This window comes from Dendronephthya gigantea, unplaced genomic scaffold, assembly GCF_004324835.1.
Source record: "Dendronephthya gigantea isolate DGI-Jeju-01 unplaced genomic scaffold, DenGig_1.0 000000F, whole genome shotgun sequence".
In the NCBI taxonomy this organism is placed as follows: domain Eukaryota; kingdom Metazoa; phylum Cnidaria; class Anthozoa; order Malacalcyonacea; family Nephtheidae; genus Dendronephthya; species Dendronephthya gigantea.
In genome coordinates, this window is record NW_021163010.1 from 6,072,165 (window position 1) to 6,097,469 (window position 25,305).

The 25,305-nt window shown below is 38.0% G+C and overlaps 1 protein-coding gene across 2 annotated transcripts; it reads right to left on the minus strand.

Moving 5' to 3' along the window:
• Positions 1–805: 805 nt before the first annotated feature.
• Positions 806–24,984, minus strand: LOC114516314 (collagen alpha-1(I) chain-like). 2 transcript variants are annotated; one of them, XM_028535752.1, is made up of 69 exons: positions 24,770–24,984; positions 21,767–21,777; positions 21,518–21,553; positions 21,177–21,239; positions 20,878–20,955; positions 20,480–20,506; positions 20,309–20,353; positions 19,702–19,755; positions 19,386–19,439; positions 19,191–19,244; positions 18,410–18,517; positions 18,192–18,236; positions 17,986–18,039; positions 17,762–17,806; positions 17,554–17,652; positions 17,122–17,175; positions 16,719–16,817; positions 16,405–16,449; positions 15,836–15,889; positions 15,512–15,565; positions 14,617–14,670; positions 14,349–14,402; positions 14,173–14,226; positions 14,023–14,067; positions 13,779–13,832; positions 13,626–13,670; positions 13,318–13,371; positions 13,153–13,206; positions 13,025–13,078; positions 12,698–12,751; positions 12,446–12,499; positions 12,278–12,322; positions 12,108–12,152; positions 11,887–11,940; positions 11,646–11,699; positions 11,410–11,463; positions 11,213–11,266; positions 10,847–10,900; positions 10,240–10,293; positions 10,098–10,151; positions 9,913–9,966; positions 9,704–9,757; positions 9,535–9,588; positions 9,175–9,228; positions 8,665–8,718; positions 8,306–8,359; positions 7,995–8,048; positions 7,806–7,859; positions 7,253–7,306; positions 7,016–7,069; positions 6,868–6,921; positions 6,111–6,164; positions 5,818–5,925; positions 5,654–5,707; positions 5,224–5,277; positions 4,879–4,932; positions 4,576–4,629; positions 4,183–4,236; positions 3,950–4,003; positions 3,436–3,453; positions 3,335–3,361; positions 3,091–3,114; positions 2,896–2,982; positions 2,467–2,493; positions 2,082–2,214; positions 1,836–1,942; positions 1,639–1,707; positions 1,271–1,492; positions 806–1,075 (listed from the first exon to the last, which is right to left on the minus strand). In XM_028535752.1, the coding sequence occupies exons 1-69, from the start codon at positions 24,834–24,836 to the stop codon at positions 926–928; spliced, it is 4,134 nt and encodes a 1,377-aa protein (XP_028391553.1). In that variant the 5' UTR covers positions 24,837–24,984; the 3' UTR covers positions 806–925. The 2 variants fall into 2 exon arrangements, with proteins under 2 accessions (XP_028391553.1, XP_028391561.1); XM_028535760.1 differs by lacking the exons at positions 14,023–14,067; positions 14,173–14,226; positions 14,349–14,402; ... (6 more) ...; positions 17,554–17,652; positions 17,762–17,806.
• Between the last annotated feature and the right edge of the window lie 321 nt (positions 24,985–25,305).

The window sequence follows — 25,305 nt, forward strand, 5'->3', positions numbered from 1 at the left end:
AGGTGGAGTTGCGAGGGTCCTTGGCTAAAATGACAAATATACTCGGCTCATTTTTTATTAGATTGATACCACCACCTTCGTCAATCATTAACGATCGAAAAATTCTATTGATTAGTTAGTTCGATTAAAAAAACACTAATTTAGCGATTTGATACCACGACGTCAACTAAATAATGGCCATCACTGATTGTGATTGGCCCATGGGCTGGATTGAACATAATAAATTACGATCAGATCGGATGTAGCTATCATGTGAGCAGAGCCTTTTTCAACAGCTCTACGTATTCTAAGCAGTTTTTCTCTCACTCTCCACAACGCTACAGAAAAATTAAAAGTTTGTATGTAAGCTATTTGTAGATCGAGCGCTCGCTTCAAACGTTTTATCTAGTTGGAGAACACGACAATTTGGGAAAAAGACAAACGAGGACCGGAAATTTTTGCAAATAAAGTTTTCAATTCAGTTTATCTAGACAATGTAAACGAATACATGATATTAGTTTCTTATGCCAAACGTTAGAAAAATAAATATCGAATTTTTCACCAACAACAGAAGAATAAGCAGAAAATGCGTGACGAGCAGCTCAAACGAAACTTCAAGCAAAGAAACTGGACCGGAATTATATAGGTTAAATACTAGTTCAACCAAATTCTTTATTTTAATTGTCGTACATATAATAATTACCTAACCACTAAAACACATTACAAACTAGCATCAAAATGAGCATAATCGCTGTTTATTCAAACACTAAACGCGGTACGAAATATTTAACAGTTTCCAACGAAAAAGAAAGACAATTGTATATAATAATTTTTAAAGAAGTTTGGATCTTTATTTTCTATCTATATGGCTCACGATCGACCCGTGATCGATTATACAACAATGATCCAGTCTCAGTCATTTGTTATTGTTCTTTATTCGTATCTCTTATACACCTATAAAACACACGGGTCCGAGTTCTACTCCGAATTCTTTATTGTCTCCCATGTCTTGAGGCGCAACATCAATAATGGGTAGGGCGATCGACGATTTTGCCTCCAATTCGAAAATGGTCTTCCTCCATTCGCTATTTCGTGTCTAAAATAAAAACAATGAAACCATTCACCATTTGCCCACGTTAACAATGTATTGCATTGTCTAAACTTTCAAGCTAGAAAATTGCCTTCAGACTTCAGAGAAAGTAGACTTTCTGCCTTGAGCCACCCCCTTCGTCTTATTTTCAAGTTAGAACTCCCAGAGTTACTTGTTGCAATGCTTCGGATAAATACCAACCTTGCATCCGTCACTGATTACTTTAGGTTGTGCGTTCGTATGTCCATCTTTGCTGTATTCATATCCGTTGAGGGCAAGTAATTTGATAGATTTATCGTGTGAGTTCAATTTCTCGTCTAACCAGGCAACTGAGTTCTTGCAATGGTACGTGATCGTTTGACTGGCCCGTTGGCTCATGACTTGCAGGAAGGCGAATTGTGATTGATGGTCTGAGTATTGGATCTTTTAAAAGATGACAAACAAATTGTCAAGCTTGGGTTTTATTATAGGTGGTGGATTCACATAGGGTTTACGGAGTGCGATTTGTTAAGAGCAATGCAAAGTCGCTGCTGTAATATCGATGGTAGCTCTGAACAAATATTACTTACTGATTTGTCTTTTCCGAAAAGTTCGCTGAACCAGCCATTCTTTAGAGAACTCCAGGCATTATTTTCGATCTAGTAAAGATGTTAGAATCTTAAAAATTTCGTACATGCCAATTCATATCTTATATATCTTACTCATGCATATCGATAAATAAATGAAAAAATTCATATTTGGTCTGAACATATGTCTAGATTCGTACCTTCTTGGTAGGGAAGACACATGTTGAAGAGTATTCGCTAGTGAAGTTACAAAGAACTTTCATTGCGTCCATGGTGCTGCCTTGGTTGGGATCAATCCAGTAATAGCCTGGAAAAACAAATTTAAAACTCAGTGATTCGTCAACCAATTTAATAGCTGTTTTAATGCTGCACGACCACAAAAAAACATGACATTGCTTGCCTGGGAAACAATGCTCGAATTTCTTAAACTAATTCCTTTCACTAACCGTCAGTTTTCTCTGGGTGGCAATCCTTGATTGCTCTACAAGATACAGCTGGGTATTCCATTGACCCATCAGCACTCTCTCTTTTCAGTAAATCTTCATCCAAACCATACATCATGTTCATGAGCGCATCCTCCTGTAATTTTAAAATCGGTTAATGTGTAACAATAAAAGGCAAATCGTTCATTCATGTCTTCTAATACTTTTCAACAACGAAGCATATATTGGCCATGTCGTGTGACAATTACGTGAAAATTAAGATTATCAATTATCATTTATCCACCAATAATCATGTTATAAAAATCTATGATCTAAATCAGACTCTGCACCTATCATTTTCTTCCACTCAAAATTACTCTCATTAAAATGAGGAAAAAAGAATACTTACAAGCGTCAAGTCAGTTTTGTCCAATTTCTAAACAAAAAATAATCGTCCGTTTGTGAGTGGGGATGCAGAAAGCTTGAAGTTACCATGTACCGAAAAATATTCGTTGGAAAAATGGATTTTTAAACAGACAATATGCCCATCCTCTCTGTGAACCCGACAAACGACCATGGTGAGGATATATGTACGTTTAGCCGTGTTTGTTACGTTTGTATTTAGCTGTGAGTGTCGTGAACATGTAAGGGTGGACAATACCTCAATGTGCGGACAGTCAGCAATGACCGATTCGAAAATTGAAATACTTCACGACAATAAAATAGACGGCGATGATGATGAAAATGACTCAAGTTATTGAACAATAAAGAGCTGTGCATGTTCCACCGAAAATCCTGTATAATTGAAATCTGCAAATTCTGAAATTACTTTACTTACTTCCAATTGGCTGTTGTAATATCGGAAACGTCTTGGTCCAGGTCCTTCGTCTGGGATGTTGCCTTTAACCGCATTAGGGTCGGGGTGCTAAGAGTAAGTCAAGAATGCTTATTTACCCTCAGCATTCAATGAATTGGGAAAATTTTCCTAACAGTTCTCTTTAATTTGTTCATGTCATGAAATTAATATACTTACAGGTGGTAAACCTCCAGGTGGACCCTGCAGAAAGAAAAGTATAATGCAAAGTTAGTTATTTTTATATAAATGTATAAAATATTTTTAAACAAGACATCAAAGAGCACCTTTGACAATGCACAAACTTGCATTGTGTCGCTTCCACAAAACCGAAGCGTACTCAACGCAGTCATTATAAATGCTGCATATGGCCAAAACCGCAAAATAAAAATACGCATGTCACAACGTATAGAAAATCACGTACCGGTGGTCCCATTACACCAGGAGCTCCCTAAATTGCAACATAAAATGGTGATTAGAAGAAACACACCAGTAATGAATATGATAAAATAAGTTGCTACTTACCATCGCACCAGGCATACCCTAAAAAACGAAACGAAAGAATAAAAGATGTCAAAAAGATGTAAGCATTGTAGAACAAATGCAGTGACAATAGTTCATTAGTGATATCATTTGGTGTACTGAGATAAAGCGAATTGGACATATTTCAAATAAACTTCAAAGATCTAAAACCAAAAAAATCCTTACCCCAATGGTAACTACATCTTCGGTGAATAAACGATTTGTTTATTTAAAACTATTTTTTGGCAAAGAAATTGCTATCCCTGTAGAGGCTACTGTAAAATTGCAACGTTCGGTTGCAGAATGTTGTAGGATACGAAACAAACAGGTATATAGCAAACAAGTATATAAAACTTAGCAGAGATTGCAATTTTTTTTATTAGTTTATGTGGGCCGTAAATGTGACAATTGCGAACTTTGTAGGGTCGTGCTTTCCGCATTTTTCCTCAATCCTAAGAAGTGGTTTGACCCAGAGTTTTAACGAACATATTTCAGACAGGAGTCATAAATAACTTACGTCAGATCCTTGGGCACCTCTACGTCCGGGATAACCACGATCTCCGGGTTCACCCTAAATAAGACAAACACGTGTTCAGTTGTATATGGCCCGCATAATTGTTGAATTAGGTCCTGAAACGATTAAAGGATAAGACTAAGTAAAGACCACAGACTAGACTGAAGAGTAAATCCTAAAAATGAGGACCCGAACCATGGAAGTAGTAGGCGTATAGGAATAAGTCTTGAACCTACCGTTGGCCCTGGTGGTCCGGCAGGTCCAGATCGTCCAGGAGCACCCTTAGGACCCTATAAAGAAACAAAGCAATATCAACACGTGAGTAATAAATACTGCATGATTGCAACGCTATATAGTTGCCAAAAAAATCTTAAAAAAGTATATGTCCCGCCATGCACTTGCATTTTAACTTAAACAAGAAATTTTGTTGATATTTCACCGGCTTATTTTTGGTCATCTTAATTAAGCAACCTAGGCCTTTTAGATCTTTGAGTATAAATTTTTAAGATCTCTGTAGATTTTAAATCGAAATACCGGATTATTTGAGTGATACATGCACATCGCTCTATATTTAACTTCAATTTTTATCATGGTCTTAATTTTTTAATAATGAAGTACTCGACACTCACAATATCGCCGTCAACACCAGCTTCACCCAATGTACCAGGTTCACCTTGATTACCCTGAAATGAAGTAATGATATCATATTTAGTAAAATATAAAACAATAGAAACTCCGTCAAAAGTAAACATTTAGAAAAATTCACAAGTGCTTTCAATAAAACAATCTATATATTCAATATAGATGGTTTAATGTTGTATATATTCAATTCAAATGAAATTGCTTTTACACAGTGCACGTAGTCCCGACAAAAAGCCCGGTAACGGGTAACTTCAACTTATCTAAACATGAAAAACGTCCAGAATACTAACCCGTGGACCTTGTGGCCCAGCTTCACCTCGCGGACCGTTCCATCCTTTGTCTCCCTAAAATTAAAGTCAACACAAATGTTACAAATTCTGAAATGAAAGCTGTACCTACAGACACGCGCAGTCATGCATCCGCCATATTTCGCCAACTAATATTAAGCGTAAATATCATGTAATGGCAACAAGAGAAATAAGGAGTTGTTGAAGATGAGTTATTTTAGAGTTAATTCTTTTGTATTTGTTTACTTCTTTTTTGAAACAACGGTGCACTTGTTAAAAAGTAGTCGTTGCAGCTTATTATGAGGCAAAAGTCAGTGTTTTGAGAAAATATAATCAAACTGCTCTCACCTTTTCGCCTGCTAAACCGTCACCTCCTGGTGCGCCAGGATCGCCACGATTTCCCTAGGTTGCAATAGTTTATTGTTGAATATGAGCATACTATGAATAAGGCAGACTCACTAGTCCAACTTTATTACGCTGACCGAATATTTAATGGGGCTCAGAGACAGAAAGTGTCGAAAACATCTTTACGTAATACGTCGTTTTAGACGACAGCGTTAATGGAGTTGGGAATTTACACAGTTTAGTATTCACAGAAAAATGAGATGATCTTAATATCACACATGCTACTACTAATACCTAACAATGAATGGAGCTTACAAAACCTAAAATCCTTAAAGCATAACTTAATTATACTTATCACTAAACGGGTCTTAAAAGTCCTGAAAAATAATCTTATTTTGAGATAAGAACTACGGAAGGTAGCATGCTTAATTACCTTTGAACCCTGTTTCCCTGCCTCTCCAACATCACCTTGTGGACCTGGGCTACCCTGCAAATATTGATGACAAGTGTTTCGATACGAAATAATGAGGACAAGTATTTCGATATCGTTTTAGCTTACTGGAGTAAACAGAATGGAACTTGATTACTTTAACTTACATCTTCTCCGTCGGTACCTGCAGGGCCAGGGTTGCCAACTGGTCCTCGAGGTCCGGCGAATCCTGGCGGTCCGGCTGCTCCAAGTTCTCCTGCTTCACCCGGTTCACCCTAAAGTTAATGTTAAATTTAAGAGTAAGAAAATATAGATGTTACAGACATCGAAAAGCCTTGTTTGTAATCTCTTCCACAATTATAGGTGGTTCAATACAAACCGAAAGATATTTCTACAATTAAAGATTCCCACTCTATTTCCGCACGTTTCACATTTTTTTGGAAATTAACTTGCTACTTACAGGTTGTCCGGATTCGCCTTTAGGTCCAGAAGGTCCATTTCGACCAGGGCTACCCTGCAAAGTTGAAATATTCAACTTGTCAACACGATTAAATTAATTGTAAAATTCAACCCGAATTTTAACTATATAACCTTAGTGATTTTGCAAAAGTGAATATAACAAATACTACATTCTGATTGCTCAAATTTGACGTATTAGGCTGTTATTTTCACCTTCAGGTGAATATAACAAATTTTAAAATGGCGGCTAGTCGTTTTGTGGACGTTTCTTACAAAGAGATAAGCAAACAAATGCAGTTCTTGTGGTGACTGGTGACTATTGATTTTCCTGCATTATGATTGGTCAAGATTCACTGTCTCTAAAGCAATAGTCACTGGTCGGTGACTATAGCTTTTTGTTGTTGTTTTTGAAATAAGAAATTTAAGAAATAATTAAATTTAGGAAATTATGTTGATTATTATTTGTAAACACCTCGAAATACCGAGCCTGAGGCGACTTAATTGTTAAATAGAAATTATGCAACTTAATCGGTAATGTAATTTTGTAACGACAATGTTAAGGAATTGATGGTCGCTTTATTGTCATATGTCTGGTTCTTTAAGTGTAACGAGCACATAGAATTAACTTAAAGTGGAATCGATTTTTTTTAAAAATGCGAATATTTGCTCAATAAGACAAAGACCATCGCTAAAAATAAATAACGCTGTCGCCAAAAAGTCGGAACATGTCTTAAATATTAAATGGGATATTTACTTACATTTTCGCCGTTTCTTCCGTTCTTTCCAGGAAGACCAGGAGGTCCGCTGTTTCCCTGAAAGTGTAATTAATACAAGGTTTGAAATCATAATCGAAGCGGTCCAATTGACTATGCAGTGGAGTTCATTTATTGGTCAATATCTACTTACTGCTTCGCCATCATCTCCGTCGGTACCTCGCTCTCCCGTATTACCTGGTTCACCCTGTAACAGAAGGTAACCATACATGAAACTAAAAACCCAGGTAATAAAACCAATATACTAACGGTGTTGAGCCGCGTCTTGTTTTGAATCAGGTGTAATATACGAGGCAAGTTACCACCATTTAGCCTTTTCAGATGCCTGAACAAGGCCATTAATTAATTAGCGAATGTAGTTAAAACCTACCGGTGGACCTGGTGGGCCTGTGCTACCTTGTTGTCCCTTTGGTCCAGGAAGGCCCTTAAATGCAAAAAGATGATGTAGATATATGCCATGACGATGAAGCGAATTAACTAAGGGAACTCGGGCCAGTTTTTTGCTTAAAGTTCAGTGGGATAGAATGTTCAAGTTATGATATATTGGACTAGAAAGTAAGTAAGCGACTTTAATAGGGCAAGCGCTTGACAGTAACGTTAAAGTTTCTCATAAACTAATGGACTAACAATGGTTATGCGCTTTAACGACACTAAATTATACATTTGCTTATTAACTTTTTTATTGTCTCAACACTGCGAGTGTCTCCTGGGGATCGGTATGAAAAGTGTTTACGCGTTTGGCATTAAGCTAAAGTTATTTCTACACGGACTCCAAGAGAGACAAAGAATAGAGTGAGGTGAGGTTAGATAGACTAGGGAAACTGGGGAACGCCGAAGTAAGGTAGGACAGCGTAACTGAGTTACAATGAGTTATAAAGTCACATGATGCCTTGAACAAAGGATGGAAGGAAAGTAATACTTACGGTGTCACCAACATCTCCTGGTGCACCCGTTGCTCCAGCGGGTCCCATAGGTCCCTTTTTAATAGAAAAAAAATTAGGATTGGAAATATTACACCTACTTGTCGCCCTCAAAAAATCCTAATGTTATGCATTTGTCAGAAATTCGCGAAGTTTTGCCCTCCTTGCTTAAGATATTGATATATCGCTTACCGGATTGCCTTGTGCGCCTGCATTTCCGGGTTGGCCGTCTGCACCGTCAGCTCCCTAAGAATGAGAAACGAGCGAGTTGTTTTAATGGCTGGATGATGACACAATGATTTCAAGATGATTATGTTGAAATTACTAAAGAGTTAGAGATAAATTGCTAGATGGATAAATTGCTATACATTTTGACATTATAGCACTTCACTAATTTGATAACATTCGGGTTCGAATACGTTGCGTTATTGTGAAATATACAATCACTACGCCGACTACTTGGCTCGCCGAGGATATGATAAATGATGAAACTGTGCGCTTACCGAAGCGCCTGGTGCACCGTTAGCGCCACGACCACCATTTGGACCTTGTTCGCCCTAGAAAAAACGAAATAAGTATATAAACAGGCGTTTAAGTATATGGTGATGCAAATATAACAGGGATGTAATTCAAAAAAGATCTAACAGGGACAGTCAACGCTTTGGTACAACACTACAGGGTGCCTTAGAGAAGAGAAATTCGTCATTGTAGTGATTTTTAATGCTCGAGCTGGTTGAAACTTTCGTTAACGCTAGAACTAGTAAAATAACCTAATGTTATAATTGCAATAACGTCGAACTGAATTTAAACATGCGTCAAATATGTTCCCTCCGCATCGCCATTCATCCTTTGCAGTACTTACAGGAGCGCCTGGTTTGCCAGCATTACCAATTGGACCACGTTGACCAGCAGGGCCCTGTGGAGATAAGAAAACTATTTATAGATTAACAGCTCACTTCAAAAAATGGGGGACGTGTGTCCACAAAGTGACACCGTCGGACACTGAAGGAAAACAGATAAGAAATATAGGGAAAGTATAACCAACTATAAAAAAACGATCATGGCGTAGAGAATGAAACGATAGATTCTTACATAATAGTGAAATTAAAACAAGCGGAAATGGAGTTAAACCGTATATTGGGGAAATTGACTAGTCCTGATATCGAACAAGGAGATCTGTTCTACAGTATTTCACTTGAGAACTTGTGTGGTGCACTCCTCCTAATTGAAGTGATAACTTACGTATTACAATCGTCCTCTCAGTCATTGTTTCGATCACCAGGCTAAACTAATGCCCTATCAGCTAGGTCGTCTTTTCAGGGAAAAAAATAAAATAATGCTAAATAAACAAAAAAATAATTAATGCTCTCACCTTCACGCCTGGGCTTCCCTGAAGACCTGGAAGACCACGAGCTCCATCTGGGCCCTATGTGAAACAAAAAAAAAAAAAATAAATAAACAACGATTCAGAAAACAATTCATTTAGAGTGTAGATTAAACGTGAAAATTTTGCCAACTCCTACATTTAAATTTTTAAAAATTCAAAAAAGGCCTTCTTATTTATGTTCACATGCCGCCAAAGGCTTAGATTGGCTCTGGTTTTTCAAACGCTCTGTCAGGCAGAATATGTTATATACAAGTTGGATGTGATAAAATAACGTAAAAAGAATGAACTATTCGTGTTCAGAATGGAAAGAAAATCTATGTTATCATAAAATGCTTAGATACTTACGACTAAACCAGAATCACCGTCAGGTCCCCGTGGACCTTTTGGTCCAGTGAAACCCTAAAAACAGATTGAGCAGTAAACTCATTCAATATAGCATGAAATAACAATGGGGGAAAATGTGGAAAAGGAATTGACTGTACGTTGACAAAACATATTGAATGTTTGACTGTACCTTTGGTCCAACTTCACCTGCTTCACCTTTCTGTCCACGATCACCAGCTTCACCCTACAGTATAAGTCGGAATTTTTGTCACGTGACACATTACTTAAATTTTGCATCTTAATTAAAGGGTATGCTCAAGGTTGACAAGCTCTGTTTCGACGATTTGTTTAAAGGACTGAAATTCTGTGGATATGAGAAAATTGAAATGGTGATCTTACCTTGATTCCCTTAGCGCCCATTGGCCCTTGGTCACCAACATTACCAATTGAACCCTAGGAAACAAAGAATATCAGATATCATAATATTGCGCAAAGCATGATTGCTTTTCGTACGCACGTGGTTTCGGACATTTTTGCCTGATGAACTTAATAAAACAAAAATAACAATTGTACATGATACTCACCCTAGCACCTTCTTGACCTTTAGGTCCATGTGGGCCTGTGTCACCATTGGGACCCTAAAACGATTAATATGTTTCAGTAACCGGAGCGTTATTATGTAATTGTCAAAAAAATTCGAATTGAAGCAGACAAAGCCAGCCATACCGGATTTCCTCTTGCACCATTCATACCAGGTGGACCCGCATCACCTTGTTCACCCTAAAGCGCAATCAAGGTTTTTTAATTTGGATAAATGTGATTCCTAGCATGAGGAGGTGTTCTTCCGGTTTCCCTAAGAATTTTTTAAGAAGATAAACACAAAATCGTTTTACACCAATCAGCAAAATTGTTTTCATCTCCAGTAACCCAATCACAATGCCCGATAAAAAGACACATTATTTACCATTTTACATGAAAAATGCAAACAAATTTGCCGATTAGTTCAAAACGGAATTCCTCTTTGTTGATAAGCGCTTCGAAACACTTTGAATTTGGAAAAGGGCCTCATTCCTGGTTAATATGGTCCTAGGTTGCAAACTTATGAAATTAAGCATTTTTTAACCATTATATCAAGAATATATAAGTTGTAAAATGATTTAATATTGACAAGTTAAAAACCATATAGTTTCCTTTAATTCTTCTACTGCACTTTTTCTATTCCAATTCAGGCCCATTACTATCCATGGAAGTGACCCCGTCGCCCCGACATCGAAGACAACAGCTAAAGGTCTCTTTTCTAGATTGGAGCGAGAAAAAATCTGAAGTAACTTACGCGTTTGCCTGCGGGTCCTTGTAAACCGTCGACACCTCGTTCACCATCGTCACCCTATAGGAAAGTTTAAACAAACATTGATTAAAAGTGGTGCTGCGCCTTTCTGGGTCAGCAAGCAACGCAAACCTTTTTTATGTCAGCCAAGTATCGTGGTATGTAAATGAAGCTTACTAATGAATTCTGATAGCTTCTTTCGTTCATTTTTAAATTCACGAATTACATTTAATTCTGATTAAATTAGGAACCTACAGTACTTTGCCTAAAGCTTCAATTTAGGGCCGAATGGTAATTGTCAGTCTGGTCTATCCGCAAGGAAGTCTACAAGTACAGTTTTGTGTTGAACAAAACGTAAAAATTCTCACTTACCCTTCGGCCATCTACACCATCTTCTCCACGTTTACCAGCTTCTCCTTGCTCACCCTACATGAAGTCAAGAGCACTCTCTTATATCGAACTCTGATTATGAATTAACGCACAATTTGTTTGTTTCCGGAATCATAAGCTAATATAAGCCTAATATATGAAGATTTGAATAAAGAAAAGAAATCATTATCAAAAATTACCCTTGTGCCTGGACCGCCATCAGTACCGGGAATGCCATCAACGCCAGGATGACCCTATAGACAATGATAATAATCAATCGAATAGTTCAATTAAATATATACACCTTTGATCTGTATACTTTTAATCGATTCTTTTGTCTTATCTTTAGCAGAAAATTATCAAGTGTGACAGAATTATTTTGGTTAAGAGAGATTGGGAAAGAACCCAATCATAGAACTGCATATATCAACCTCACCTGATGTCCTGGTGAGCCCATGGGTCCTTGTGGTCCGCGTGCACCTTGGGGACCCTAGACATGTAAATCAAATTCATATTAATTAAAACACATAGGGCATACGGAAGAGTGAAAGTGATCGCTCTAAGGGGTGCCTTGCGACCATCACTCATCTGGTACGTCTATGATTACCAGTTATCACATAGATAGAACATAATATAGAGGAATCAGGCATTAGCAACAGTAAGATATGAACAATTACCGGTCGTCCATCACTACCAACATTACCAGTTGGTCCAGGATCACCATCACGACCCTAAAAAATAACAATTGTCCAAAATATGATGAGATACGGTAGTTACTTGAGAAGAATGACCAGATATAACCCGTCAAAATAATCAATACCGTAGTGGAGCGCACGTCTGCATAGGCGACACTATTTGTGATGGTGAAGTGGGGTTAATAAAAATGAAACACACTTACCGCAGGACCGCGGCCGCCCTGTGGGCCAGGTGGCCCTTGGAGACCCTAGAATAAGACAAATATTGCTCGTTTTACATCGCACAAAAACTATGTATTGAATGACATGATGGCGGTAATTGCAAATCGCCTAGATTACAAGAAATATTTGTTTTATGTAAGTTAATACATACGGGGTTTCCAGTTGCACCCTCTCTACCTGGCTCACCAGGAGCCCCCTAAAATGGAATAAAATGTAAGCCATTTTAAAATAATATAAAATGCACCATGTGTGGTTGGAAGACTTGTAAAGTTGCGATACGGTTAATTCATAGGCGAGAATGATGGCTTAGGATACTTACAGCAGGACCAGGAGCACCAGCTGCGCCAACAGCTCCTTGTTCGCCTTGAATACCCTAAGAATTATCAGAATAAGATTTCCAAGATTGGTTACAAGGAAGGGCAGAGCTGGAAAGTTAGTGCGTATCTGCGCATCCGGTAATGACTATCAAAATAAATGATTTCCAAATCTTGGTGATCAAATTGACCAGAAAAATTTTTGGCCAATAATTATCATCAACATTCAACATGAGCCAACGTGTTAAATTGCTTACCTCGGGACCATCAGGACCAACTGCACCTGGATCACCACGAGCACCTGCCAAACCCTGTCAAATAACAAACAGGGACAATGTTATTGTACTATGGCGAAAGAAAATGTATTGTTTCCAGTCTTTAGAGGGGGTAAAAATACCGCTATGAAGGGTGACATGGAATGTGAGTGTGCTTTACGAATACAGCCGATAGCATATCATACATAAAAGTTGAATGTTTGAATGTTTTGTTGCATGTCTATAGATGCTTTTACGTTACCTACGTTAGCTACGAAGGGCTTTTCAACGTACTCTTAGCAACAAAATTTGAAATAACTCAATACTTACGTTTTTACCCTCTCTTCCTTTCTCGCCCATAGGACCGCGCTCGCCCATTGATCCCTGGAACAAGATAGTGATTGGTTATGGCTAAGCTCAAATAAACAAACGACTGTATTTTGCTCGTAAAATCCCACCTTCTCTCCAGCCTTTCCTTTCGCACCCTTGGGTCCTCGTTCACCTTGATCACCCTGCGGCAAATATCAAAATGTTAAAGAGGGGTCTATAATAGTTTTCTCAAGTTTTCTGTCAAGGTTCATCCGGAAGTTCTATCAGCTTTCGGAAAAGGATTGGCTAAATACCTGAGCACCATTCAAACCGCTTGATCCCATGCGACCTGGAGGCCCTTGAGGTCCCTGCAGAACACAATAGATTATTGAGAATAAGTTGAAATTGAAGAGGACATGAAAAGATTGACAAACAGGAACGGAAGCACTAGTATATTATCTTAAGAGTATGGCTGCATACACGCTGACCGAGGAATTTACAATGCAAGTATATAATAGTTAAACACAATGAAGTACACTCAGCAAGGGGTTTTTCTCATGTCCATCTAATTGTATGTTTAACCCTATTATTCATGGATGTCTCAAATTATGGCTCGACTTACACTGGCACCTTTCTCTCCGCGGGAACCAGCATCACCAGGAGGACCCTACAATAAGATGCGGTAGATATTGATCAATGGCATTTCTAATATGGGAGCCCAGTAAGGGCCAGGCTTTTTTTACTTATATATTGGAACGGAATATTGGCAACTTACAGCAATACCAGGTTTGCCGTCTTCACCATTCTCACCAGCTCTACCTTGGGCACCCTGTCAATTGAAACGAAACAATTGTTTTTACCGGTCTTAGATGGAATCAATTTAAACACGTACAACAACACACTAGGTATCCTTGTGTGGGGAAAGGAAGAGCTCAGTTTATCGCCAATTCAGAAAATTGACTTTGATACGCCCATGTCTACAACCCATCAGTTGAGAGTCGACTGTTAACTATACATACCCGATCTCCTGGGTCACCTGGGTCACCGTCTAAACCAGCCTCTCCCTATTGAAAATAGAACCGAACATACTTTCATCAGTTTTTTCGATCGTCAGACCAACATTTGCATTGGAATTACCTTTTAAAATATGGAAGCATTCAATAACATACCTGTTCGCCTCGGATTCCAATTGGACCTGGTAAACCGGGTTCACCTTTTTGACCCTGAAATGGAAGGGTGGTCAGTCATTTTTTCTTTCAAAACTACTCCTTTGAACAAATATGCAGTACATAGTTTAAAACTGTAGTGGCAAAATACTAAAAATGCTAATCTCATATATACTCACACTTGGACCTTTGGGACCCTTTGCTCCGACTGCACCACGAACACCGCTTGCACCCTTTGTAACATCAAAGAAAAATCTCGTTGACTTAATTGAAATTTATGTTCGTTGTATGAGAACTCTATTGTGATATAACATTACAACCAGCGAAAAATAGCAGGCATCTTTCGTGTAGGTACAATTAGATCTTGCAATGAACTAATCTGGTTAGCCAGGCTTTCGTCGCGTGCTGATAATTTTAAGGCTAATTTATATTACCAGCCTTTCTTACCTTGGCACCGGGATCGCCAATCCTGCCAGGTGGTCCGGGAGCTCCAGTTCGACCCTGAAGGAAAGAAAATTTTCCACATCAATGAAAAAATAGTGAACATCTAATTGTACCGTAGCAAAGCGTGGCGCGATTAATTAAATCATTGTTTTCTTGACGTTCGGTCGGAATTAATGACTGTGCAACAAGGTGTAGAAAACATGCCGAAAGCCGTACGAATAAGAGCTTGTAATCGATATTTTATCGTTATCATAGAGTAGGGACTTGGAATGAGTAGCAAAAGGGTCCAACGACTAAAGAGAAGCATGCTGTATCATCACAAAAATTCTTTATTATCAAATTATAATTACGAATTACCAATATGCAAACTATCAATAAAACATCACCGCGTTGTTTATCATTTACATGTCACTTTTCTTTAGAATATGTTCAAGCTTCATTTTTCCGAGCAATTTTATAACAACTTCTAATTGCCAATTATGCACAAATTATTCAATTCAGAAGTACGCTGTGCCTAATTGCATATCCTGAATTTTGAAATTTAAGCTATGTGCAAAAGGTACAACGTTTTTACATTCATTTTCATGCCAAAACGGTTTCAAACACCGTCAATTTAGAATAGAAGTTGAAGTTAATTTATAATACATATAAGGCATATTTTCCCCTGTGTCGGTGGACAGGGCGTTGAAAATATAAAAAGACAAGAAAGCTTTTGAAAACGCTCGAAAACGACGCTCGTGTACGCATAGCCTTATATGTAAAAATATATGCCTGTATGTAGAGTATACGTAAAAAATGCATCTGCCTTTCGCTGTTTGAACTTTAGAACCGCAACAATGAACTCCACGTCGCGAGCAGTGTCTGATACTTCACGTAAAGAGATATATATGTAACATACCCGCTCTCCTTGTGGACCTTCATTTCCGTCTGGACCGGGAGCTCCTTGTTCACCCTAAAAATTAATTTTAACGACTACATTATTACTGCTCATGTTGATGATCCTGCTGCGGATTTCCACTTTCTGTCTTCTATCTGGTCAGCGCCATGGGGCAAGCATAGCATTGCCTGAGCACTTTATTTCTTGCCATGGTTATGCCACGATTTTCACGAATACGATTTTCATGAATAATGAATAATGTAAGTGAAAATCTGAAAACATGGTATCCAGGACGTGACAAGATGACAACAAATGTTGAGAAAGGTGGAAGAAATTTTCACTTACAGGTTCTCCGTTATCACCAGGTCTACCAGGTGAACCGGGATATCCATCGTCACCCTAGGAATATATGGGGGAAATAAATTATCTTCCGTTCTTATTACGCAAAACGCTGATGTCTAAGTATAACCACGAAATTTCTGGGGCCAGTTGTACCAAGCCCGTTTAGCTTAAACAGTGGACAAGTTAAATTTAAATAACACCATTACATCTCTCTGAAATGAGTCAACTTGAATATTATGCACTGAATATGTAGTTGTAGACAGTATCGTTGTATTAAGGTTGAAAACATTTAGTTTTCTTCTTGAATAAAACGATAGACTTTCTTTCTATTTTGAACTTAACCACCGTTTAAGCTAAATGGGATTGACACAATCGGCCCCTGATCAACATTACTTATTAGATTGGTCAGATCCAACTATGGACCTCCTTAAAAGTACTCAAGACAATCCCACTCCTATGTTCCCACTGTCAACCCCCTCTTCTCCACACCCTCAATGATAGAAGGGTATAACATCTGTCACTGTTCAGGCACAAAAATATTTTTGAAGTTAATTGCTAAGTCTCAAACTTACCCTTTCACCATCTTCACCAGGTTGACCGTCTTCACCTTGGGAACCCTAATGGCAAAAAGAAAAGGATTACAACGATGCAATTGCAAAAGCCAAGATTATTTTTTATTCTGAGCTATTCCTGTCTGGCTCCTGATCAAATAGGTGGCGTGCTCAGTCCATCTAGTATATGGGTCAGTGTTCTAGACGCTGATGCGCAAGATTGCATCATAATTATGCATATAGGACTGAAGCAGAAATTAGATTTTAAGCAACTCAGTATTGTGTAAATGAAGCGTCGTTACTTCGTAATACTTTGTCTTCTATGGTAGACTTACTTGTTGGCCAGGAGGTCCGGTTAATCCTTGGTTACCCTGCTCGCCAGCATCGCCGGTGGAACCTTTGGGACCAACAGGACCGGCAGGACCAGGTTCGCCCTAAAATTTATAGCAAATAGTTGCGATTTGCGAGAGGTAAAATTTCGACCAGGCTTGATAGTAGCTGGTGTTATTGGTATAATTATCACATCAAATTATCATATTCTAGAAAATACTGCATTTTTCTAAAGATTTTGTTTCAAACAACTAAGTGAAAATCTGCGTGACATCTCAGTGCTCGTACGCAAGAGAAAATTTACAGTACACGTGTAGTATTAGAAAGAGACTTACAGTACACGTATAGTATTAGAAAATTTTGTAGAAATTAATTCAATTTTCGTACTGAATTACGCTTAATACTAACTTGATCTCCTTGTTCACCAGCGGCTCCTTCACTGCCTGGGTCTCCACGAGCACCCTGAAGAAGAGTAACAGAGAAAATTTTCCTTTATTTTTTTATTCAACATGTAACTGACGCAAGAGAAAACCTAAGTTTCAAGTGACAAAAAAAGGAAAACTGACGTTTTGAAAAGGAAGGAAAAAATCTAGCAGTTTGTATTTACTTCAATGGAGAAAATAAGGGCATGTTTGGTGGCACGATTGTATCCTATATACAACGCTGAACAAGAAATAACTCATCATTAAGAGAAATGGCATTTTACAATGGCATTTTAATGGTTGTACAAGTTTCATATCATGTTTTTCATCTTTATTGTGCCATAGCGCAAATAATGTCTTAGAGTTGTTAGCTGGAGAAAAAAAAGCTGGTTAAGACTTGATAAGAGGAGATCCTCACCTCAGGACCTTCGTCTCCTTGTGGACCCTTATCACCTTGGCTACCAGGATTGCCTGCAGCACCAGGTGGGCCAGATACACCAACAGGACCTTCTTCACCCTATCGCGAGGAAAATATCAAATATTCCATATATTAGCAAAATATATCAGTGAAAATATCAAGAATTCCCGAATTTCTCATCGCTGAAACAAAGCGGTAAAAAACTTACAGGATAACCGGCAGGACCACTTTCACCAGGGGCACCTGGTTCGCCCTAAAAGAGAAACGAAAGCGTGTAACAACCTACTGTTGGGACCAGACAGTTTTTCACCATACCGTACATGTCTTCTTGCGACAAAAATCGAGCCTGCATGTCCTTTCATATAAGACTGTAAAAATACACATTTGGCCTGTGATACTTTAGTATATTCTTAATTTGACAATACCACTTACCCGATCTCCTGGGGATCCTTGATCTCCTTTCTGTCCAGCTTCGCCATCTTGACCCTAAAATGCAACAAAGGGCGCGCCACATTATATCTTTGCGCACAATATCTTTTATGGATTAGGCTGACTTGTTTATCGTCTTGTTGTCTCAATTCTATTCAATACATGCATACATAACTGCAGGAAACGATATAAACGATATAGCTACTTACAGCGTTCCCATCTCGTCCATCAGAACCAGCAGACCCAGCAGTGCCCTAAATATAAAAACGTGACTACTTTAGGATTGCCGCGATGGGTTACAAGGAAAGAGAGGATTGCGGAAATAACGTTTCCAGTTTTCCGAAGAAGAGAAATGTTGAAATCCCAACAAAAGAAAACAGCCCAGTCTCTTAAACATTAATGATTTGTAAAGACCAAGGAAACTCACCGGACTTCCTTGTTCCCCTTTGGATCCCTGTGGACCAGTATCTCCACGCCATCCACGATCACCTTTGAATCCACGAATACCCTTTTCGCCCGCGACTCCGGGCTCACCCTGTCAAACAAATGCATGCATTTTCTTTTTAATACAACCTATTCTAGCTAAGTACGCAACATGCTTATAGGGTTGTTTGCACCGACTAGGTTGATAAGCACATTGCCTGTTATCATATGATTTTATCTACCGTTCAGCCCCGAGCAAAAGAAATGAGATTGGCTAAAGAGATGACAGCTAGAAATGCTTCAAACAAGCATTGAAGTTTCGAAATAAAACATGAATATTCATGAATTGAAATTATGGAAAAGAAGAACTTCTCCCCGTTTTGGGCCTGGAAAATAAGTTCGGGTACTCCACTCCACGTATATTTAAGAAGGCTTGCCTGTGGCTAGGTCATTCAAAAGCATTGCTTAAAAGTTTACAGTAAAAAGACATTTCGATTACGTTTTGCTGAAAACAAACAATGTTTTATCGTGATGGTCGGTAAAAAAATCGCGTGTTGATATGTCAAACGAACGCCCTTCGTTTGGCAGAAATGAAACGACTACCCTACCCATTTTAGAAATCTAGAAGTTCTAGTTATATTATTTCCAGGCAGTTAGTTACATATATTATCATTATTTCTAGTTATATTATTTCCAATTTACCATAAACACTCTATTTTGAAGAATCTAGTTACATACTGTGATGTGTGATCACTATACATTCGCTTACTTTGATAGCAACTTACCGTTTGTCCAACCTCTCCACGAGCTCCCTGATAACCTTTAGCACCATTTGCGCCCTACATAAAATATACAGGTAACACTTTCTCTCAAGCCCTGTCAAAAATTCGCCTGGTAGTCTCGAAATTGGATATTTCCTTCATAACATCATCGAAAGATTTGCGTTAATACGTTTTAAGCTAGTGTAATTACACACGCACCTGTTCTCCAGCAGCCCCAGGGTCTCCAATGTCTCCGGATGGACCAGGATCTCCCTAAAATTTTGAAACAAACATTTTTTGAAAAATATGGATCGTATATTTTATGAAGGCACGTAGGAATCGTTCCATTATAGTTACGTTCGTTCCCATATATTAAAAGTAGCTGCAGTATTAGTCTCGAGAAGGACGTACTTAGTGTATACACACTCTAGCTATAGGTTCCAATTTGTGCGAAATCCAACAACATACGAACTCTGTAATTCCATATTAATTATAGCATTAAGTCGGACTGGTGCACAGTGTTGCTTGTACGTACCGGAGGACCTCGTGATCCTTCATGACCCTGTGGTCCAGCTTCTCCCTTGTATCCCTAGAGTAAACAATAAAAAAGATTTAGATCTATGGAATTGTTTCCATATAAGTGTTGCAAGTAAAGAGCCAAAAGCCCTGTTCCAAATCTCGAATTTTGCATGTGTGTGAAATAGGTGACTATGTGTATAGTAAATAAAACACCTCATTTCCAAATGTTATAGGAATTGGAGTTACAGCCGCTTCTGCGCGTGTGTTTCGAGCCTCTGTAGCACCGTCTACAAAACTATGTTGAATAGCACGCATGGCTGACACGCAAACGCGAAATGGATAGTCGGAGTACGCAAGACGCTACGTACATGTGCAACATACTCTGTGCTTCTGTAAAGGGAGCACTGCCCAACTAAATGCCTGGCAAAGAGTGTGTGTGAAGAGGTTCGTGAAACGAACTGCGACTGCCGATTTATAAAATGACACCAGCTAACCACCTGCTATTAATAATGCATCTTATGGCGGCCATGTTAAATTGCTCCGCTATGATCAATTCAAGATTTAAGTACATTGTTTTAGAGAGGTATCTAAAAAGCTTTTAGCAATTGAAAATGTATACTTACGGCTCGGCCTCTTGGACCATCTGCACCATCGGGACCTGGTGGACCCTTTAGAAATAAAGAGAATAATATATGTTAGACCTCAATAATAAAAATACAGTGTACAGTATTTTAGTCTTTTGCATTGATAGTTACATCTTGACTTATAATATCTAGTATATCCATTGCACTTACTGGTGGTCCTGGTCTGTGAATAATATTCTGGATAAAAAGGGAAAAATAAATTTAATATTGAGCCAGAATTGTTCGCAGGGTTTACCAGTCCAAACTCTCGTTGACAAAAGGAGCTCCCTGATAGAATATATTTTGCAGGTAAAACCATAGAGCTGTATCATTTTCATTTTTAAATGGTCTTACAAACACCATAGCAAAATGTGAAAATGACTTGTTCCAGACAGTTGTACAACAAAATGGGAACTTCGGTGATTACAAACTCCCTAAACTCAATTTAAATTTTCGAAAAATATTGAAAGAATACTAAATTTTAATATCATTGAATTTTTGGTATTTCATGAAACCAACATGAAATGACCTATGTTGACAATGGTTTGTGCGAGTATTTCTACACTCACCCCAGTTCCAATTGTGCCTGAGCCGGGTGGACCAGGTGGGCCTGAAGGGCCTTTTGGTCCAGGGTTTCCTTGGGGTCCCTAAAGAAATTCAATAGAATCATATATAATTATCGGTTTCAATCAGTGGCTATTCGATGTACATACGAGGGACAGGAGAATAAAATTTATGCCAACTACCGAGACTATTGAAAATAACAGATTGTAATCCCTGAAGGAAAATGGCCGCATGATATTAATTGTCGTTGCATCTCAGAAGAAAGTAATGTGCGTAACGTGTTAGATGTCTAGGCACAACTTACATCAAAACCTGGTGGGCCATTTTGACCTGGTTGGCCACGACCTCCGTCTGGACCTGGATTACCCTGAAATAAATCAATTTCAAGAATCACTTTTATAAAACCAGCGAAGTTCTGAACGAAAAAATTCCACTCTGGGCGACATGCATGATATATGTATAACAAATCCCCTTTTAAAAGCTTTAGTACTTGTTTCAACTCAAAAAAAAGTTTTCCTAGGGCTAGATCGCCTGCCCCAGGCATCGAATTACTTTTCATGGTGCCTATAGACCACACACTATAAGTCTAATAGTCTATATAACCAATATAATCAATTTTACCGTATGCGTTTCAAGTATACTCACCCTATCTCCCTGATCACCTTTGTCGCCTTTTATTACCTGCAAACATTAAGAAATAAGCATCAGTAACTTAAGATCTTATATATAATATACTATATTTATATAATAATAATAATATAATATTATAAATCTTACATATATATTAAATAGAGAATAATAAATGATGCGCGGAAATATGGAATTTATTTTGAGTGTTGAGAACCTCATTTAACAATATTTTGAAAAACAACATAAATATGGATGTATACTTACAAAGCCTGAACCTAAAACAAAGAAAGATAGAAAATAGAGGTTAGATTTTAAAGCTCATCAAATGCAAAACATATATAGTTACATACTTTGCCGCGTGTAAAACTCAATCGCGTCTATAATCTATCGAAATGCATGTCCAAAATTATTACGTAATTCAGTAAAACAGGAATTTTCAAAGAACTCAAAAGTTCATTAAGATAGGCATATAGGTTTTACCAAAATGATACGAAAACGAGCTCAAGATGCACATCATGCACCATTTCTACGACGCGGACGTGACATGAAATCTGCTACTATAGTTTTAGGAAGCTATATAGTATTAATTTGTTTTACATACGGCTCTGGCTTTGTTTATCATGCAAAAAGAGTCTATATACTTTCCATCTCTGTTGAGAAACTGGGGAAATTAGAACGGTATTACTTCACGTCCGCGTAGATTTGGTGTATCTTAAACTCACTAATATCAGCAGCACAAATTTAGTAGACATTGAAACACTGAATTCTAACACTTTTTTCTAATCTTATATATCAACAGAAAATCAAGAACAGATAAAAAAAACATTTAAATGCCTGATTTTTGCGATCATTTCTTGATATATACATACATAACTTAATATCTGAATAAAATGAATTTTGAATGAATCTCTGTTGATGTATAATAAAGGTGTATAACCCTGTTGTTGTTTTAAATAGAACTGAGTTTTGCGTTTAAAAGGATTATAAGATATGACTCGATGCGCAGCGCCCATGCAAAGATTTTCGACAAAATGTTTGCCCATTCAAAATTACTGACAACGGGCCAAAAAGAACTAATTGTTGTCTAAATGTTTCCTTGTTTTGTTCTGACAACCGTGCACATGCTAGCAGTAGTGCGTGTATGGCAAGACTCTTTATGATTTTCATGACTGCATGTATATGGTAGACGCGTTAAAATCGAAGCATATATTATTAACCATGCATGGTTTTGAAAATCGATATAAACTTCTCCAAACCAAAATTAATGCATCACTGAAAAACCTATTATATATAAATATGGTGTCAAGCAAACAGATTTAACAGTGATAGTAAAGTTCCATGCGCAAATATATAAGCTGCAATATGGGTTTATGGTTTTCTAACCAACAGTTTTTCCGCTTTTATCTCACAAATGGTAAAAATTCAATCCCATGAGAAAATCGAAACCGCATTTATGTATAGTTACGTTTAATCCCAGATCGAAACTGGGGAATACAACAGTTTATTGTATGTACTATTTTTGTTCACTTATTTGTCATAGGAATGATATTTCAAGTAAGGGTTTATCCTCAGTTTTAGACGGCCATCTTGAATCGTTGCTGTTTGAATCAGGCTTACAAAGAGAATGTGAAAAGGTTTTGTGTTTTAATATACATGAACTGAACAAGAAAACTGTGATAAAAGATCAGGTAGTGGCAAGGTCAAAGGAAAAGAAAAAGCATTTATTTGGATCAATAAATGATGCATAATGAATGAGGCGTTCAAACACTATTAATTTTTTTATCTGAAAATCATGTCCTGAAATACAATTGATTGCACACAGGCTAAAACGAACCACAAAACTTTTTCCCTGGCAATTTTATTAAAACCTTGTCTGAAATACTATAGTTCTCATATTTGTCCTTACTTAGCTATATGTAAAAATAAAAGTCTGCTCAAAGTCTAAACAAACGGCCGGTAATTTTCTAAATAAATTCGCTGCCCACCCGACATTCAAATTTACACTTAAAGTCTTAAACCCTCCCAACACGAACATTGAATGTATATAGAATCATCAACTTCCACAGTAAACACGGGGGGGGGGAACAGATCATGCAGACAACATTTATAAATATATCACAAATATTCGCGTTTAGCACGCATTGTAGTATAGCAATTCGTAGCAGATTTTAGAATTGATATATTACATTAAATTCGAGCATTTTCCTCAACTATTGCCTCTAGTAGCACAAAAAACTGTGTAATATTTCTATGTTACCCTGTCATGAGTACAATAATCTATTGTATTTGAGCTATGTCACGTCAGCACCTAAATCGTCAATATTCGCTCACACAAGTCACGCTAGCTTTTGACGAAAAATAATATTTCTGACGAAGCCGTGAAAAAATGCTGCGAAACGGGCAATTCGTAGGCTTGTTGCATTTGCGCAAAGAGCCTAAACACAAGGGAACGCGACGGAAAGTTGTAATGCGAGCCGCGTTGAATAGCAATTCCTTCTGGGGTCAAAAACACTGCGGTCTTTGTTGTCGCGGCAAAATAGGCGCATAAATATTTTCACAACTTTGTGCTAAAATCGCGCAATATTTCCACCGTTTCCAGCAAATCCCTTCACGATAATCAACGCGAAGAAACGATTGAGTGCCGACCAAAAGAATGTCTCGACCGTACCCCGACATTTTCGGAGATTCGGACAATGGCACTTGCACAATGTCAAGTCTGTTATATACGTTCAATATTCAACCAATGCTGTGATAAAAAATAGTAACGCGCATAATAACGATGTGTGCGCGCTAAATGAATAAACTCCTTTGTGAATATCGACACTAATATAACCTTAGACCACTTATTGTTTCAAAAAGAAAATTCTAAATCTCCCTGGTCAGTTTCAATATGAAACACACAAATGAGACTATGTACTCCTTGTTTCAGGCGTTTGTTTCCCTTGCACAAAGCGAGTGTCTTGCTATGAGACGCCTTCAACTGTACATGCATTTGTGTCCCCTAGTCAACAATTTAAAGAGGTCTAGTGCAAATATTGATATTACGTGAACGCATTGATATCAATATTTACAGCCAGTGAGAATAACATAACCGCGAAAATAATGTTAGCTTATTCCAGTTTTTATTCGCAAACTATTCTAATTAGATAAGCGCGCAACTCGCGCAGAAACAAAAGTCGTACGACTCACGATGTGATATTATTGAATCTACACAAAATCATGGTTTCTGCGGCCGAAAAAATGGAGGAATGTAAGGCGTTCGCTTACCCTGAGATTCGGCTCGATACACAACCACAGCAAGAACCAAAAGAATCGCTAGATATTTTAACTCCATCTTATTAACCGGTTTATAGAAAAAACCAGGGTTAACCACAGAGTCTTTTCACAGCTTCGCTGGAGACAAATGAGACTAGGTCGGTTCGTGCAGTTGTGGTATCCACGCAGCACAGCCAACTATACCGAATAATACCCACATGCAAGGGGAGGCATTCCTCTCGGGTTTCATACAAAATAGACGATTGTTCTGTAATTGGATCCTTGAACGACAGTGTGCCTCAATATGCGTGCAAAAGGAAGCGCGGTGATCAATGCCCCGCGCACGACAACAAACAAACTAGCTTATAGCGGCGCGATTTTCGCATTTAGCCTCTCGCCTAGGGTAAAACGTCAATCGTTTCATGGTTTTCACCGATCTTGAGCAAACACTACAGGTTTTGAAAGTATAATTCTATTGCCTGACAAAGTTACATATTAATCATTACGCAGTAGGGTGCCCGCAGACAGAACACAACTGGCATTGTAGG